The sequence below is a fragment of the Hemicordylus capensis genome, chromosome 1, assembly GCF_027244095.1.
Source record: "Hemicordylus capensis ecotype Gifberg chromosome 1, rHemCap1.1.pri, whole genome shotgun sequence".
NCBI classification, from domain to species: domain Eukaryota; kingdom Metazoa; phylum Chordata; class Lepidosauria; order Squamata; family Cordylidae; genus Hemicordylus; species Hemicordylus capensis.
Window position 1 is genome coordinate 124,508,005 of NC_069657.1, and position 19,378 is coordinate 124,527,382.

Below are 19,378 nucleotides of genomic sequence, written 5' to 3' on the forward strand. Positions count from 1 at the left end.
AACACATGATCCTGAAGTCCAGGTTAAGAACTTGCTTGAGGCCCGAACTGGGCAGTTCTCATGCACAGCCTAACCCTGGCTGTTTCCAGTGCTTATTAAAATAAAGGCATCTTGCTGTTTAATTTTAAAAATTCAATTTTTAAAAATTTGGTTAATTTTATTACTTTTATTGTGTCTTGTATCTATTTTATTGTTGTGAGCCGTCCTGAGCAGTAGTGCAGTGGAGGGATGGGTTATAAATATTTTAAATAAATAAATAAATGCTTCTTGAATTTTTTTGTTTCCATTAGGAACATAGGAAGCTGCCTTATACCCAGTCAGAGCATTGGTCCATCGAGCTCAGTATTGTCTACACAGACTGGGGGCAGCTTCTCCAAGGTTGCAGGCAGGAGTCTCTCTCAGTCCTATCTTGGAGATGCCAGGGAGGGAACTTGGAACCTAGATGTTCTTCCCAGAGCGGCCCCATCCCCTGAGGGGAATATCATACAGGGCTCATGCGTAGTATCTCATTCAAATGCAAACCAGGGTGGACCTTGCTTAGCAAAGTGGGTAATGCATGCTTGCTACCACAAGACCAGCTCTCCTCCTTATTCTTTATATCCCAATCTCTGGAAAAATACTAAATGAGATTTGGTATATTTACATTGCATTCTGAAGATTTTGGATTCTTTCTGTGATCAACCAAAACAGAGGGCCTGGGATCCAAAGAGCTATGTTTGGTACCTTAAGGGCTTGGGCACACCTAGTGGGATTTTCACCTCCTTTTCCCTTGAACAGTAGACCTCATGGCACATCACAAACTGTTTGGGATAGTCTCCTCAATTACAAAAAATCTTTGCTGTGTTTCAAGGGACTCTTATTGTGCTAATGACTTATAGCTCCATAACAATTAAAGCACATTCATCTTATTACTAAAATGAACTGACAGCTGTATAGAACACTGTTAATGTGATATAGGATTCAGCTCAAACATGCAATTTGCTACTTGTTTGGTTTCTGTTTCATTTTGGGCAAGCAGATGAGGAATATCAACACCAACACAGCCCCCACTCCATGCCAGTGCAACACCTGGTATTGGTATGGAGGTATTAAGGTATTACCCCCTTAATGAGGACAATAAGAATATTGTCCTTTGTGCCATCCTCTTAAAAGGCAATGCAAGGCTGCAAGAAAAACCTTAGTGCTTTCCTGGCTGTTTTTCCAGAGGGGACTAATGAAAGTGACTAATGAAATAATGAAACATTATTACCCCTTTAATGTTGGGCACTGTGAGGTAATGATGAAGTTGTAGGTCTGTTGGATCAATACCATATAGGCAGATGGCTGCTAACTGGCTAGCAGTGCCTATAACTTGTGGCTTGTATCTGTGCTGACTCAACTTTCTCCTGCCTCCAAGCCACATCTCACTGTAAGAGTGTGGGATCCTCCTCAGGCACTGATCAGTGATGGTGATCTCTTCTTACCAGCTGCCACTGCATCTTCTTTTCCATCTTCAGAGGTAGAGAGGGATGGAGAGAAGCCAGTTAATGGGAGAAGGAACAGGTGGGCCAGAGAAGTAGAGGCAAATGGGTGTTGCAGGCTGTTTTTCATCGGATGTTTGTTTTCTTTCTGCAGAGTTCCTCAGTTACTAGTTTCTCAATCATCATTGAAAATGTTAATTGCTTTAACACTGGAATCATTTGTAGAAAGTATATTTTCATTAATGTTGGAAAATCATTCGTAATATTTGATGATGACACTGGAGATCTGGTAAGCTCTAGTACTATTTAAGGAGCTATATAAACCCGATTGTGTAGAGATTCATATGCAAACCATTGGCAGGGAGGGGGAAAGTGTGTGGTACTAATTACTTTGCAAACACATACAACTACATACCTGCCAACATATCCCTATTTTCCCATTCACTTGAATGGGAAAATAGGGACATGTTGGCAGGTATGAAGCTGTATAGTAAAGGGTAGCTGGAACATAGGAAGCTGCCATATACTGAGGCTATTCCCATGATCAGCAAAAATCAGGCTAGGGAAGGCTGACCCAATTTCTCTTGATTGTGGGAAGCAACAGGAGCTGTGTGGCTCCCAGCAGCAAGCCCGCTTAAATGCCCCTCCCCCGTAAGGTTAGCAGAGCGTGTACTCCACTAACCCCATTTTTCTGATTATTTATTGCTACAGTGCGGCTCTGTACCATAGCAACCAACAAGTAGCCTCCCGACCACAGGGCTACAACAAGCCTCCTGGTATCAGAGGGCTCCTCAGAATGCCCTGTGCACTAGTCGTGACAGAGCCAGTAATTGTCTGGGCTGCCAATCCAGCCACCCAGGGAGGGCTTCCTGCTTGTGTTTGGGGAGAGTGGGTCAAGCCTGCTCTCCCCGCAAACCCCATTCTGGCTCACCTCTAGCCTAGCTTCTGCTAACAAAGGAACTTTTCTCTTCCTCCTGGTGGCTCTCTAGGTCCCACCCACCTGGTGTGCTGATAGGCTGAGCTCTGGAGTTCACCAGCCTGTCAGTCAGGACAGGGTTCACTTCCAGTTAACTCTTTAGGAAAGAGTTGGCTGGTCATTACAAATATATTGCAAAATATATATACTCCCCCCGCCCTTTCTGTACTCTCACTGGTGTTTCATATTGGTGTTTTATTGTTACAAAGCAACATGTGATAAATGTGCTGGTGTGTGTCGAGCATGGTAATAAGTAGCATACAGAAAAAGGTGGATTCTGCATACTAAAGATGTGTTAAAAACCACTTTTAAGCATACCTTATCATTGTTGAACTGCACCTATTATTTACATCAGTTTTTTTGAAAATTCAAATCCATGTAATGTAACATTAACCTATACAAAAATATAAGTGCTTGTTTTTCTAAAGATTAAATCATTTTGAAACATCATACATGTGTAACATCATGGAGTTTATTATGTATGGGCTGACTTTTTCCCCCAACAGAGTCCACTGAGTTATATAGACAAACTACAGCAAATACATATATGGAAAGCTGGATTTTTCACACTTGTTCACTTTCCTAATGAATATATCACAGTAATGTGGGATCAAAGAACAATGATTCATGTACAGACAGGGCCTCAGTGGCAGGTAAGTGGACATTGTACCATCTAATTATGGTGTAGCCATAGCTGAGCTCTTGGAAATCACATTCATTTCTATGAGAAGATGTTATTGTACTGATTCCTCTGCCCACCCTGGGATGGTACTACTCTTCTACATCCCTCTGGTGAAACATGCTTTATGAGAGCCTATGGAGAAAAGGAAATTTCTTACTGTGACTTTCTGTTCTCTGAGGCTCCCCGAAAGTATTTGGCCCACCTCTTCCTGAAGGAATCCAGTTGTTTGCAGAACGTGGTCAAGGCTTCTGCCTTCACTAAACATGTGCAGGAGGTAGGATATCCTGGGGATTCTCTTTTTTTTCTGGTCACTGTTCTCCTCCCTTCTGTACTGCATAATTGCATGGGGTGGTTTTTTTGGGGGCGGGGGGATCTTAGCTCTTTTCCCCCTTAGCAGTTTGTTGTTTTAAATGGAATGGAATCAAAAGGTACTCATGTTCTTCCAGTCAGGTCTGGGAGGGTGGGTCAGCCCCTCCTCCCATTGAAGAAGCTTCCTGCTGTTGGCCCTGCCTAAAGTTCCACAGGGAGGTACCACTCCTCTGATAAAGAACATGTTCTGGGGGTCTCAGAGAACAAGAATTCACAATAAGAAATTCCTTTGTTAGATAGAACCAAATATATATTGCATTACAGTGTTTGTGAAAGTAAGTTTGTGGTTTTTTTAAAAAAGCACCTAATTCTGTTCTTATTTTTAAACAGTTTCTTTCTGGCAAAACAAGTCCTCTAAAAATATAATCAGTCTGAACTTTGAGCCTACAGCTAATTAGGCATATATCATCCACATTTAAATCATCTTGGTTTAATGCATGTATAACTGTACTCAAGGTTTAATGAACAAATCTACTCACAGTTTGAACTGTGCAACAAACTGACACAACCTAACCTAACCTAAACTAAACTAAACGAACTGACACAACCAGCTACAGTCACTGGCTCAGTTAAGTTGCAACGCTAAAACATGGTTTACTGCTATACAAATGAGCATAAGGAGCTGTGGACTTGAACATTCCCCTCCTCCCTCTTGCATGTGAGGGGAGGAAAATGAAAACTTTTGCTTTCATTGTAAAATTGCAGTTCTGTATTGCACATGGATTCTGGGAACTGTGGGTTGTTATGTCCTCATGGAGGACAGGTCTATCAATGCCTACTAAGCTATAGGCTGGCTTGCTTGCTTGATTAAGTGCTGTCAAGTCAGTGTTGACTCTTTTTCCCCACTTTAAATTTTTATTGGTTTTTACAATAGCTTTAACGTTTCAAATTATCTTCATGTATCTAATTCTACATAAGTAATTATTGACTTCCCTCTTGCCTATCTGTGCAGTTCACAATAATTATACATATAAACCATTGCTATAATAATTCAAAACATATGTACTCACAATGCTACTCGATTTTTACCCAACCCAACCTGCTATATTTCAAACCCTACTGAAAAGTCCATATTGGAAAAATAATTCTTTAAAGCAAAAATAGTTCCCAGTCTTCTTTGAAACATTCCAAATGTTCATCTCTTATAAGTGCGGTAAGCTTTGCCATCTCAGCATATTCTAAAACTTTTATCAACCAATCTTCTTTTGAGGGCATTTTAGTGTTTTTCCATTTCTGCGTATATACTATCCTGGCCACCGTGGTTGCATATATTAAAACTGTTAAATTTCTTCTGGAGAACTCTCCTTGAGTTATTCCCAGCAGGAAGGATTCTGGCCTCTTAGGAAATGTCACTTTAAAGATTGTCTTCAACTCATTATATATCATATCCCAAAAAGCCTTTGCCTTCCCGCATGACCACCACATATGGAAAAAAGTTCCTTCACATTGTCCACATTTCCAACAGTTGTTTGAAACATTCTTATACATTAATGATAGTTTTTTCGGTGTCAGATACCACCTATACACCATCTTATAATAATTTTCTTTTAAAGTATAACAGGCAGTAAACTTTAAATCAGTTTTCCATAATTTTTCCCAAGCAGCCATATCTATATTATGACCCACATCTTGAGCCCATTTTATCATAGTCGTTTTTAACCACTTCATCTCTTGTCTCCTCCTGAAGCAACAACTTATACATCTTAGAGACTAATCTTTCATCATTTTCACACAGCTCCTTCTCAAATCTTGACATTTGATCCACAAACCCAACCCTAAGATCCTTTTTATAAATTTCATTTAGCTGATGATACTGAAACCAATTACTAACCAAATTTTGTACTTCATTTAAATTTTTTAATTTACAGCAGTCTGTGTTGACTCTTAGTGACCACATAGATAGATTCTCTCCAGGCTGATCTGTCTTCAGCTTGGCCATTGAGGTCTCTCAGTGGTGCAATCATTGCTGTTGTGATCGAGTCTATCCACCTTGCTGCTGGTCATCCTCTTCTTCTCTTTCCTTCAACTTTTCCCAGCAGTATAGACTTCTCAAGGAGCTGGGTCTATGCATAATGTGTCCAAAGTATGATAGTTTGAGCCTGGTCATTTGTATTGCGAGTGAAAATTCTGGATTGATTTGTTCTAGGATCCATTTGTTTGTTTTCCTGGCTGTCCATGGTATCCTCAAAAGTCTTTTCCAGCACCAAAGTTCAAAAGCGTCAATGTTTTTTCTATCTTGCTTCTTCAAAGTCCAGCTTTTACATCCACAGAGTATCATGGGAAAAACCATAGTCTGAACGATTCTAATCTTTGTAGGTATAGACATGTCACAGTATCTAAATATCTTTTCCAAGGCCTTCATTACAACCCTACCAAGTGCTAGTCTGTGGCGTATTTCTTGACTGCTGGATCCTTTACTGTTGACAGTCGATCCTAAAAGGCAGAAGCTATCCACCACTTCAGTGTCTTCATTGTCAGTTCTGAGGCTGGTTGCTGTACCTGTTTTCATTAGTTTAGTCTTCTTAACATTTAGTTGTAGTCCCATTTTTTCACTGTGCTCCTTGACTTTTCATTACTAGAGCTTGCAGATCATCCACATTTTCAGCTATCAGAGTGGTGTCATCAGCGTAGCATGGGCTATTGATGTTTCTTCCTCCAACTTTAAAACCACCCTCATCTGTTTTCAATCCAGCTTCTCTCAGTATATGTTCAGCATATAAATTGAATAAAGAAGGAGAAAGTATACAGCCTTGTCTTACTCCTTTGCCGATTTGGAACCAGTCTGCTTCAGCATGTTTCATCTGGACTTGCCTTGTTTTTCCGTGTCTATTTCCATCCTCAGGGTCTTTACAGATGCCATTGTAATACTTCTCCTTGCCTCTTCTGACAGCTTTCTGAAATTTCCTATTACTAGCTGAACCCACACAGAGCTTCTGTGCGATAGTTTATTTACTTCTTGGAGTTTTCTTGTGAGAATTTGGCTGGTTGTTCAGTTGTTTATTTTTCCATGTGGCTTTGTTGTCTTTTTGCAGTTCTTTTTGTGCATCAGTGCACTTTGTATTTGGATGTTTTTTTGGGGGGCGGGGTTGGTGTTTCAAGTATTTGGTCAGGAGTTTTTTGTCCCTGCTGTTTTGTGGGTTCCACCCCCCCCGTTGCCCCAGTGTCTCACCTTCCACCCCCCTACCTTCGGCCCCAGTGTCTCGCCTTTCACCCCCCCCACCTATTGCCCCAGTATTGTCTCTTAAAGCCCCCAGGTTTGTTTTGGTTTGTTTGTTTTAATGTTTTTGTTGGACTGGTCAGCTGCTGTGGAATCACACAGAACATCTTCCCCCTCCCTACCTCTTGCCCCAATGTTGGTCCTAGAAGTCCCTCAGGTGTTTTGTTTTGTTTTTTCAGTGTTGAGTGTGGCTACTGTTGGCCCTATGTTTTTCCACTCAGTACTTGGCGGGGGGAGGGGGGAATCTGGCTCTCCGTAGCTTTGTCCCCCCCGCAGCCCTTCAGTTTCCTCCCCCGCCACTTATTCTGCCCTCTTTTATTTTATTTACTATACCATGGTCCCTTTTCCTTTGTCAATCTTTATCAAGTGTCCCTAGGTCTCCATTTCTACTATCTGTAGCCGATACAGTGGGTGACCAGTGTTGAGTCTCGCGCCTATCAATCGTCTCCTCTGTCACGTGTCCCCCTGCTGGCTCCCTCTCATGCCCATTCCTGTGCCAGGCCCTTGAGTTTTGTTCCCCCCACCCCTTGTGCAGCCTTACCCCCTGTGCTCTGTCTTTCCTTTCAAATTATTTTTCTGGTGCAGCCGCCTCATTGCAGCTGGGTCCTGCTGTTTTGTGGGTCTGGGCCTCCTGCCTCCTCTGGCCTCCTCAGCCATGCCCCCCCCCCACGCCTCTGGTCTCCTGGGTGTGCTGCCCGGCACCCAGCCAATCAGCTGGGGCGCCGGGGCGCACATTCGAAGGCACACACAGGAGAAATATATAGAGAGAAGTTCCTTCCTGAGGTCTTCAACTTTCTTGACTTTGGCTTCTTTCCTCTCCTTGGCAATTGCCAGCGTCTGTTCTGACATCCATTTTGCTTTCTTCTGTTTCTTGATCTTTGGCAGTCTCTTTTCACATTCGTCCTTTATAACTTACTTGATTTCATTCCACAGTTCCTCTGGTTCCCTATCAATGAGGTTCAGAACTTCAAAGTGGTTCCTTGAAAATTGTGGGTACATTCTCAAGATCTTATCGTGGAAGCTGGATAGCTTTGTTTTTCTGCTTTAGCCTGACTTGGAACTTGCACATGAGCAGTTCGTGATCAGTTCCATAATCAGCACCCGGCCATGTCTTTGGTGTAATAACTGAGCTCTTTCAACAATAATGTAATCAGTTTGATTTCTCTGTACTCCATCTGGTGATGTCCATGTGTATAGGCGCCGCTTTGGTTGTTTGAAGAATGTGTTAGCAGTGAAGAGATCATTGGCTTGGCAGAAACTAAGAAGTCATTCTCCTGCCTCGTTTCTGTTTCCTAGGCCATATAGGCCGACTGTGTTTTCCTCCTTACCTTTCCCAACATTGGCATTCCAGTCTCCAGTAACCAGCATCACATCTTGCTTGCATGTTCTGTCAATTTCAGATTGAACATGAGCATAAAACTCATCAACTTCCTCTTCTTCTGCATCAGTTGCTGGGGCATAGACTTGAAGAACTGTCATGTTAAAGGCTTGTTCATGAAATCTAAATGATATTAGTTGGTCACTGACTGTATTGTACCCAAGTACTGTCATTGCTATATACTTCCTGACTATGAGAGCAACACCGTTCCTTCTTCTGGTAGGCTATAGGCTACTTCTCTGAATATCAGTTACAGAGGAGCAAAAGCAGGAGAATGGGCATGTCTTCATCTCCTGCTTGTGGCCTTCCCAGAAGTATCTGGTGGGCCACTGTATGTAACAGGATGCTGGTCTAGATAGGCCTTTGGCCTGATCCAGCAGGACTGTTATTAACATTCTTATTAACTAACTATAGTGAGAATAAACTGAGATATTGAACCACGGTTTGATTCTAGTTTAATACCTTGGATTGTTCTAACTATAGTTAACAAATCACAATTCCTAACACTTGTGTGTAATGGGGAGCTAAGGGTTGTTCTTAAAGTGAAAGCAGAAGTTTTCACCTCCACCTCTCATGCGAGGGAGGGGAGAGGAAGGAGAAGTGATGGAGAATCCTGCAAGCCCACAGCTTCCTCAGGTCCATTAACATTTCACTAAACCATGGTGTAAGAGTTGTGTCTAAACCAAGACACTGTCTTCATTTTCAGTACCTTAGAAATGTTTAGTGTTGTTCAGCAACAAAGAAGCATTGCACAACAATTTTTGTTACTAAACATCACTGTTATCTTCTGCAAATGTTTGCACAAATTATGCAACTAAAATCAGTTTAACTTTACACTCTTTCCCATACACATGTGTGTGCAGGATTTGGGATTCTATGCAATAGGGCAGAAACAGCAATGCTCTGGTTGAAATCCACAATGCAAATGGTGGATTTCCCATTATTTTTATTGACAGCATAAAATTTAAGTCTTTCTTATTTCAGCAGCATGAAGCTGTTGCAGCACAACTTCTTCCCACACCTCTCCTATAATGTAGGTATCCTGAAGTTGTGTGTAGAATGACACTTTCAGAAGTGATGTGTTTAGTGTGGGAAGAAATCATGTCAGCAGTCCCTCCCCATGATATCACAGGGTCCCTTTACTGCCAGAGTGCTGTGGGATGATGCCATGATGCACTGGCTCCTATCATGTTTTGGAGTAATGTAGGAATGGATATTTGATTATATTTATTTGTGGACAGAATTTTCTTCTGTTAGTTTTTTAAAAGTAGAAAACAGATGCACTGCTCAGTCTATAGTAAAATCCTATCATATTTGTCTCCTTTCCAGGGTGGGCTGACTGGATTATGTGGAAATTTTGACTCAAAAACTGTAAATGAAATGAGGACTCCAGAAAATTTTGAGTTAACAAATGCACAAGAATTTGGAAGTAGCTGGGCAGCTGTAGAGGTAAATAGCTAAATGGTTTCTCATCCAGAGTTAGTTCATTGTCATTATAAATCAGCACCAACCATGTTTATAACTCTGTAGTGCTGCTAGCATAAACATTGTAAATGGGACAGTTGAACTAAAGTTTTAGTAGTTTTTGTGCTAAAAACACTACAGAGGTTCAGAGTATTATGTTTTGTGATTTATTATTGAACTTATGTAGCTGCCTGGAACTGAGTGTCAGACCATCAGTCCATCTAGCGCAGTATAACACTGACTGGCAACAACTCTCCAGGAGCCTTTTCTAGCCCTTCCTGGGGATACTAGTGATTAAACCTGGGACTTTTTGGATGCAAAGCAGAGTCTAGTGCTCATCAGTCCACTGCTATGGACAGTGAAGTCATTCACATGACCAGGTGGGGGGTGGGGTGGGGCAGGGTGGGGTGGGGGTGGGGGAAGACTTGCTCCCCCCCCCCGATAGCCCGAATGTTGCTGGGAGCCTGGACCTCATTCCTAGATGACCATAGCATAGCATGGGGCTCCGGAGTCTGGGACGACGTGTTCCTGCCTCCGGATATCCCACAATGCACCAGGTAACATGCGTGAGGCATTAGGGGATTCCTCCAGGGCTCTAAATGCCCATTTCTGTGTCAGCTGGGACTGAACGTAGCCCCAGTGAACACACATTCCCAGAGCCCAGGTTAAGGGCTCGCTCAAACCCTTAACCCTGGCTAGGAGCCAGGTTTCATAGCTGGGCTAGGCAGCACTGCCCCACCAGGATTGAACCCGATCTTGGCAGTTCTCACATGCAGCCTAACCCAGGCTGGGCTTCCCTAACCTGGGTTAGGATTCACATGCCTCTAATTGCTTCATTCAAATCCTTTTATGGCTCTTAAACTTTAAGATAATATGGAGTTTCTGCACAAGTCTTGAGATGTTTAATGTGTATTTTTCAAGCCATCCTCTCTTTTGCAAACATATAGCAGTTTTATAATGTAAAGCAGTTATGCACCCCTAGTGGGGGACAGTAGGACAAGTACAACATGACTTGAAGTCACAGGTTTTCATATGAAAAGCTAGACAATGTGGAGAATATTAGAGAACCGTATTTCCAGTGCAGCTTAAAATGTAAAACTTTTTGCATGGCTTCAAACAGTATCCTTCCTTACTCTACACTAAGCCAGTCCAACTGCTTAAGCCAGAGGTGTTGTCAGCATACTGATTTACATCTTACTTGGGCTGGTAAGGACATTTTGTTCACATGTTACAAGGAGTCAAGCATGATCATGTGATTTCAACTGCTGTGACAGTATCAGCAGCAGATGCAGTAGAGCCCTGTCTCTGCCCCGCCGCCCCAGCTCCCATGAACTGTAGCACATTATTCATTTACTGTGAATGAGAGGCTCATGCACATCTCCTATATATTCCCCAGCAAGCGACCCCCTTGCCCAATGCAAGTTATACCACTTGGTTATTTTATACATCAGAAAAACATGCTAGTTCTGAGAATATTTTCTTCTGGTTGATTATTTTGCTTTTGGATTCAGTGTGTTGACAGCTCTGACATTCGGCATCCATGCATTTTAAATCCACTCAGAGAACCATTTGCCAAGAAAGAATGTGGAATACTATTAAGTGAAATATTTGAGTCTTGCCATCCAGTGGTGAGTAGCAGTGAAAAATGTGATATTTTAACAAATCTGTATCCTAAGCTTGGTGTGTCATAAAGTGAAGCTCTTGATTATTTGAATGGCTGTTCAATATAGAGCCATTATCATATATTTACATCATGCAAAACTCTGATCTTACATTTGTACTTGCAACTAGGGGTGTGCACAAAACTGGCTGGCCTAGTTCGGTTTTGAATATGGACTGGACTCAAACTGGACCAGGCATGTTTGGTTTGGCACCCCATACAAGAACCCCGGCTTGGGTAGAGTTCAAGCTGGTTCAGGGGTTCTAAGTAAAAACAAAAATAAAAGAATTTTTTAAAAAGGCTTACCCGGCTTCCAGGGGTGTGGCTGTGGGAGTGGGGTCTCAGAAGTTTCCCTCTCTCCCACTGTCTCCCCCTGGTCTTCTTTGGGCCACTGTTTTCAGGCCTTTTCAGCCCCCTCAGTGGCCATTTTGAAGGCCGCTACACATGCATAGTGGCTATCTGTGTGTCAGGAGAGCGGGGTTTGAACTTAGAGGCTCTGAGCCAGCTCAGGGGATTCAGCTTGAGGTCAGGGGGGTTGGCTTGAGGCCAAATGGCCCAGTTCAATGAAAAAATGGATCGACTTGGTTCACACATCCCTACTTGCAACCTGATCCTAAAATCTGTGATAGGATCCAGTACAGCTTTAGGAATGGGTAGCAACAACAACCTCTTTGCCATTGGCCTGTCAGGAACTCATTGGACTCCATGTGATTACCCATGGAACTGCAGAGCCACATGTGAATAGCATTTTAGGGCCATAATTGGGCTAGGGCTATTTATGAATAGGGCTAATGTGTATCACGGAACTGCTGTTTGTTTGGTTGAATGTGTAGTAGTAGTAGTAGTAGTAGTAGTAAGTTTATATAGTTTTATTGTATGCACCTTTTTGAAATGTTTATTGTTTTTTGTTTGCTGAAAAGCATTTTAAAAAAACGCTTCACCCAATCTAGGACATAGCCCCAGCACACCAGGGTGCTAAACAGGTTTTGACACCACTGCCATATTTTTAGAAGTGGGGCAGAGTATACCAAACATGGAATATTCTGTGTAAAGCACCATGGGATGATCTATGTCAGCACAAACCAGCTAATATTTTGTAGTGATCATTTATTGCAGTAATGAGTTGAGATGTCAAAGTTGACTGAATGGCTCATTGGTAATGCCAGGAATATGGTATCATATAAGCCAGAACACTAGAAAAAAGAAAAGGAATGATGCAATTGTTAGTTCTGTGCCACTTTGTTAGGATGCCACTGCCATGTATTTCCTTGTGTTCAATGCAGAAGTGATAATTTATCAGTAATATCTCACCTTATTTAAAGTGCAAATGATACAATGGAACAAACCCAGGGCTATACAGACATTAAGGGCTAGTAAAGTGTTGAACACAGAGCAGTTCCGGGGGAAGGGGAGGCCATCTTAATTTTCATGTGCACCCTCCAAGCACCAGTGCTGCATTAATCTGGATCTGATCTGCAGCACTGGCATATCTCAATGAGCACTGGTGCTTCATTAGAATGTTGGCCAGTATTTTGAAATGTTCTATTTAAATAACTGCAAGCGTGTATTGAAACCATTGTTGCCAGTGTTTGAGTGTGTTATGGTATATTGAAGTATTGTTCATTATTTTCAGGTTGATGTCACCTGGTTTTATTCAAACTGTTTGACAGACACATGTGGCTGTAACCAGGGAGGGGATTGTGAGTGTTTCTGCACAAGTGTATCAGCCTATGCACATCAGTGTTGCCAGCAAGGAGTTACAGTAGACTGGCGATCCCCAAGGCTGTGTCGTAAGTGTGATAATCGGTGTAAAAGCTGCAGCATGATGCTAGCCCATACTCTTGAGCTAACCTTTCAATAAAATAAGATTGTGCTTAAAGATTGTTTGCATGCTGAAGTAGGATTGTACAACTTGCTTTGTGAGTTGACACAGCTAACTTGCTGAAGCTTAGCAGGTCTCGGTCTTGTCAGGGCCTAGATGGGTGACTGCCTGGGAACTCCATGTAAGCCGCTTTGAGTTCCATGATGGAAGAAACATGGGATGTAAATATAATAAACAAGTAAACAAGTAAACTGCAATGCATGCACAGCTAAATTGCTACTGAGAAAAGTTGAACCAGTCAGGCATGAATCTTTGGTAAGTTGCAGTGGTTCAAAGCATTCAAGTTTACATCAAATGTTAAATGTAGCAAAGATGTACCGATCATGGCTGTTTTTGTTTTCCTTCTGCAACAGGAAATTGGAAATTATATTTAATTCTATGTAACAGTGGTTCTATACTTTTTAAATTTTGAAGATAGCTTTTAATTCAATTATAATACCAGGAATGGATTCCTCGAGAGAACAACAAACCCAACAATCCCTGCTATCATGGAGGGAGACTGTTGATCTTAAGTGTTCCACACTACCACCACTGACAGCTTAGTTGGACCTTCCTACACAGGAAAATAGAGATGTGCACGAATAGTTTTGGTGCCTCTGATTCAAGGCGCTGAAACTATTTGGATTCCAGCCAAAACGTTTCAGGAGGGGGAATGGAGGAGCAGGCACTTTATAAATGGAGGAGGAAACAGGTGACATGCCCTTCTGTCATGCCGCCACTGCAGCACAGTGCTATCCACTGCTAAACGTCCCCACCGCCCTGTACTTAGCAGTGATGCTGTATGGAAGCTTCCTGTCCGGGAAGAGGAAGTTCCCTGTTCCCAGCATCCCACCGGTGTCATCGTCGACGTCATCTTGAGTGTTCTGCAACGTTGCTGAGCACTCAAGATGGTGTCCGCACACACTTCCTCCATTTAAAGTGCCTGCTTCCCCTCCGCCCGCCCCGGATATGCACGAAGTGCTTTGTGCACATCCCTACAGGAAAAACATTGTTGCTAAAAATAAAAAAAAATCCATCCCAGTGAGAGGCAGGCCAAAATCTTTTCGTCTCTTTTCATTTAAAGGCTAAACTACATGTTATAACAAGTGTGTGATCAGCCCTTGGAGTATGGGATTGCAGTCCAGATCAGGACTACAGTGCAAGGGGCGGGGAGCTTTGCTACAGCCACAGTCCTGATCTGGACTGGCCCCCTATGGTTGCAATTTACATTTTTTTAAAAAGCATTCCAAGGCTAATCATATGAATTGCCTTAAGTATATTGGGCCCTGAGTAGAAGCACTGAAATTGTAAGTGTGTAGGGATCTGCGAACTGGCTTAACCTTGAGCTGGTTCTACATCGGACTGATCTGGCTCATGGACTCACCGCTCTTGCTCAAAGGCTTGCCCTCAAGCCGACCAGGCCCACTTCAGCTTGAGGTCATGCCAAACTCCCTGTGAGCTGAAACTCTCTGGCTGTTCTCCCTCCCCCGGTCTCTCCCGGGCCATTTTGGCCCATTCCGGCCCTTGCTGTGGTAACAGCAATGTGCCCTGGCCATTTGCAGGTTGGTTCACCCGGTCACGCAAACATTGTTGGTTCACCCAGTCACCAGGACACATGTACAGAGGCCTCCAAAATGGCCACTGCCAACTCAGCAAGGACTAGAATGGCCCGAAACAGCCCAGGAGTGATCGCGGGGAGGCCGGCAGTGGGAGTGGGAACTGCCGGAGACTTTTCCGTGGCTGTGGCAGCAACCCCTGGAACCAGTGAGTGTTAATTTAAATAATTTTTTAAAACCCTCTAGAACGCCCTGAACCAGCTCGAATTCGAGCCAAGCCATGGTGTTTAAGGGTACCAAAACCGAACATGCCCAGTTCTAATCTGATTCAGACTCAAACTGAACAGGGCAATCCGGATTTGTGCACACCCCTACAAGTGTGAATTATTCACATTGCTCAGTTTGAAAGACCAAGATTTGTCTCCTGAAATCTGCTATTATTTCCAAGGCTAAATCCTTCAAGGCTAAATATTGGAACATTCAAGGTAATAATAAAAGGAGGTACTTTTCTGTTATCACTAAGTAATTGTATCTAGTCTCTACACATCTGCTGTTAAGGGGGGTTTCAGGCACTATTAACTATAAAGAGAGTCTGTACTTTTTGTGTGTGTGTCTATTAGCTTGATTACTTAAAAATAATAATTACATTCTGAAATTCACTTTTGTTATGGCAGTCATTTGAAATGGCTTCAAATTTAGATTATTATTCTATTTCAAATATGATTTTTGTATACTGTAGCTTCTAAAACAAGGAGAAAAGTGCTAAATTTATTCTTATCCACTAGAGGTCACAAAAGGATAGTCTTCTACTTGTCTCAGCAGAGAATTTCTGTATTGGACAATTAGTCAACAACATGTGAACGAATAATAGAAATCAGTGTACAAAACTTAGACATTCATATACAAAACTAATCTTTGTCAGTCTTGATTTTAATATACTTCTTTTAATATTACCATGCATATGAAGTATAATGCATGCTGCTTGCATTCCAAATGTCTATTGCTAACTAAACGTTTTATTTCCTTCAGCTTATGACTGTGAATATATCAATAAAGGTAAGTAATTTATGGAGAACCAATAGTAAAAGAAATAGTTATATGTGTTAACTCTGGTCACTCTTAAGAAAGCGTGTTCTTAAACTACTTTGGGTCCAAATTTATTGAACAGCATATTGTTGAAATAACAATATTCACTAGATAATCCTTTCCAATGCTTTCCCCATAAAAAGAACTCCACTTCCAGCACTCCAACTACTCACGCAGGTAAGTAGTGGGAGTGGTTATGGGAGGAGATCTGGTCTTGTGGTAGCATGCATGACTATCTTTGCTGAGCAGGTCTGCCCTGTTTGCATATGAATGGGAGACTACATGTGAGCCCTGTAAGATATTCCCCTTAGGGGATGGGGTCACTCTGGGAAGAACACCTGCATGCTTGCATGCAGAAGGTTCCAAGTGCTCTCCCTGGCATCTCCAAGATACGGCTGAGAGAGATTCCTGCCTGAAACCTTGGAGAAGCTGCTGCCAGTCTGTGTAGACAATGCTGAGCTAGATGGACCAATGGATTGACTCAGTATATGGCAACTTCCTATGTCCCTATAGTTGTTTCCAAGTGTTGCTAGTGGGGCTGAGCTTTGGCTTTTTGGAGCTTAATATTTGCACAGACTTAAGTTTTATCCGTAGTTCCTTTGTGCTGATAAGTGGCTCCTGTGTAGTTAGAGTTGATGAATATTCCATGCTATATAGTACATTGCTAGAAGGACCAAATTTCAAAAAATTTAAGCCAGATCTCCTAACTCCTCAGCTTTGATGATATAGCAGTCCATAGCAGAGATCATTGGCCAGTCTCTATATTTTCTTCTTAGGCAAGGTGTACGCAAAGGGGTTATTGCTATGCAATTTCAAGCCGTCTTGGATAAAACATTGTCTGAATCCATTTCAGGCCTGGTTTTGGCATTGAAACTGCCTTGGCTACTCTGTTGGATGACCTATACTGGGAGAAGTGTGGAGTGCAAGGCTGCTAATTCTCCCGAATCCCTTGGAGGCTTTTGATACCATTAACCATAATATTCTCCAGGGTAGCTGTCTGGGCACTAGCTGACATCCTGACTAATAAAGTGCATGTGGATGTTGAGTGTGTGGGCATGCAGCTGCAGCCTTACTGATGCACAAGAGGACCAAGAGTCTGGAACATCCTCTACACTCTAGAAGTGTTTAGTAATATTGGAGGGTCAGCAGTACGTTTCCGATCTTACTAAGTGCCTCTGAGTACAGGCAGCACTCTGGACTCCAAGCCCACTTGAGCAGGAGCACAGAACGACAGCAGGAGTTGTGAGGCTAGGAGGATGGGGGGAGTTGAGCAAGGGGTGCTACTGCATGCCCACATGCCCTACTTATACTTGCACTTCATAAAGTTGGTCAGTTGTTCACACGATTGAAATCCCTGGTGGCTTGGGAGGGCTGGGGTGAAGGCAGGAGTACACCTACCTCCCCCCACCCATGATCCTCTGGATCCCATTGCTGTGCTGCTGTGCACACAATTGCCACTGTGGAGAGTGGCACAGCATTCTGGAGGCCACGGAAACTCTGCCTCGCCTCTAGGCATCCTACAATGTACCACGTGAGGAGCACAGTATATTTAGAGATTGTCCCTCAAGACGAGCACTCTAAGCTCCTGGCTCTGTGTCTGCTCAGGCTGCAAGCAGCCAGATCATTCATATGACCGAGAGCCCAGGCAGAAGGGCATGCTCTTCCAGGTACCTGAGGTAATCTGCTGCGGCAGCACCAGGATTGGCCATGACCCCGGTGCTTCACGCTAGCAGCCCTACCCAGGTAGGGTTGCCCAAGCCTGGGTAGGCCTGCTCATGTCCTTGTCTCTGTGATATTTATTCGATGATGTCTTGAGGGGTTCCATCCTGTCTTCTATATTCCTTACCATCTGCATGAAACTGCTGAGTGAGGTCATCTTAGAATGTGGAATAAGATGTCATCAGTCATCTAATGGCATCCACTTCTACCCCTCCTTTACCTCTTTGTTGTTGTTTTTTTGCTTATTAGCAAATCTACTCCCCACCCCCAGCAAATTTCATCCATTTATATTTTGATTTGAAGTCTCTTACATATTTCTGTTATATTCTAAAGCAATATCTGTTGGAAATGTGACTCCATAGGCATCAACTCTTAAAACCTATACCTCCTATTGGCCACTAGGGACATTAGGAGTAGAGGCAGAGAGTGTAGGACTACCCACTTTGTTATCTTTTTTGTCTTCTGTCTCTGCTCTGCGTCTTCTGATTGCTATTCTCTGATATTCTTACTCCCTCTTCTGAGTTATTTCTGTTCTTTCTCATTCATTCCATCATGAGGTAGCTAGTACAGCGTGTAGGCTTACTAACTAAGTTTGTAACTGCTTCATATAAATCTTGTTTTTGATATCAAGCAGTTGTCTCCAGATCTCACCAAACTCTGTTCTCATTTATTTCTCTGCTAAATAAGGATTGACTCAAATTCTCCCCTACAATATCTAGAGAGTTGAAGATGGGAATTTGGCCTAAGAGAATCCATGTTCTCTAAACAAAATCCTCCCTCTTCCTTCACATATCTAAAAGCAGTGAGGAGGATTTCCCCATCACCATTCAAAGGATCCTCTAGGGGATAGTGGGCTAGGAGGGAATGTATATGAAGGTACATATTGAATCTCATTCTCTGCCCTCTTGAAGTCCCAGGCTGATGGGAAGCAGTTTGCAGGCCACTTGTTCCCATCTGCCAGAGTTCCTGGTCCCATTGGAGAGCCTGTGCCTGCATGCTGCTCTGTGCTGCCAGTGTTTGGAAGCAGTGTGAGAGCAACATACATGTATAATACTTGGCCCCTGCCAGGTTTTGGTAGGAGGCAGGAATCCCTTAAAAAGTCCAAGATTTCCCTGCATCCCTCAGTCCTCCACACCTACAGGGACCCATTCCTTCCTCCTTCCTAGGCCCATTTTTGCACCTAATATGTCCACAGTGACCCACTCCAGTGACCCAATGGAGTGATAATATATGCAGCTTATGCTGCATAAGCATTAATTTTTATTTATGTATCCAACATAAAACAAATAAAAAATGAAAATCTTAAAACCATTTAAAACCACAGTCTAGTTAAACAGCTTGGGTGAAAAAATGGGTCTTTAAGGACTTATAAAGAGTTGTCAGATATGGGGAGGCTCTTATTTCAGCAAGGAGCACACTCCAGAGACTTGGGCCGACAACAGAGAAGGCCTATTCTTGCATAGCTACCAGACAAGGTGGCGGCAACTGCAGATGAACCTCCGCGCCATTGCGCAGGTGAGGTAGTGGGGGAAAGGCCTGAATGGACTGAAGAATGCCCAAATGGGACTGTTTTTGAGAGAAGGAAGGCTGGCAGGGGGACCTCCATGGACCCCCCCCGGCTGGTTCAGAGAAGCCCCACAGAAGAGGTAAGTTTAAAAAATAGTAAAAGGTCTATGACCCCCCTCCCCCAACCAGAACTGGGGGGTTCGAGGGGGTGCCCAGTCTGGTTTGGATCCAGTTCAGACTTGAACCAAACCGGGCCAGCCAGTTCCGTGCACACCCCTAATATGCCACTGTTCTGAGGTCAAAGAAATGAACACAGCTGGTGTATCAGCTGAAGGAGGTGCTGATAGAAAGCACCTGTGGCCATGCCTCGCCTCAATCTGGGACACCAGGGAGAGGTTTGGATCCAAAAGCACACCCAGACCTCTGGGAAAATGTGACCCCATC

At 43.1% G+C, this 19,378-nt stretch overlaps 1 protein-coding gene across 1 annotated transcript in view; it reads left to right on the plus strand.

Annotated features, from left to right (window-relative positions):
• Positions 1 to 19,378, plus strand: part of OTOG (otogelin) — a 174,866-nt gene that overhangs the window by 65,468 nt on the left and 90,020 nt on the right. The window contains exons 24-29 of the mRNA XM_053245590.1: positions 1,615 to 1,749; positions 2,943 to 3,089; positions 9,412 to 9,531; positions 11,058 to 11,174; positions 12,840 to 12,996; positions 15,653 to 15,679. Of these exons, the coding sequence (XP_053101565.1) occupies positions 1,615 to 1,749; positions 2,943 to 3,089; positions 9,412 to 9,531; positions 11,058 to 11,174; positions 12,840 to 12,996; positions 15,653 to 15,679 (703 nt within the window). The remainder of the gene's footprint in view (positions 1 to 1,614; positions 1,750 to 2,942; positions 3,090 to 9,411; positions 9,532 to 11,057; positions 11,175 to 12,839; positions 12,997 to 15,652; positions 15,680 to 19,378) is intronic.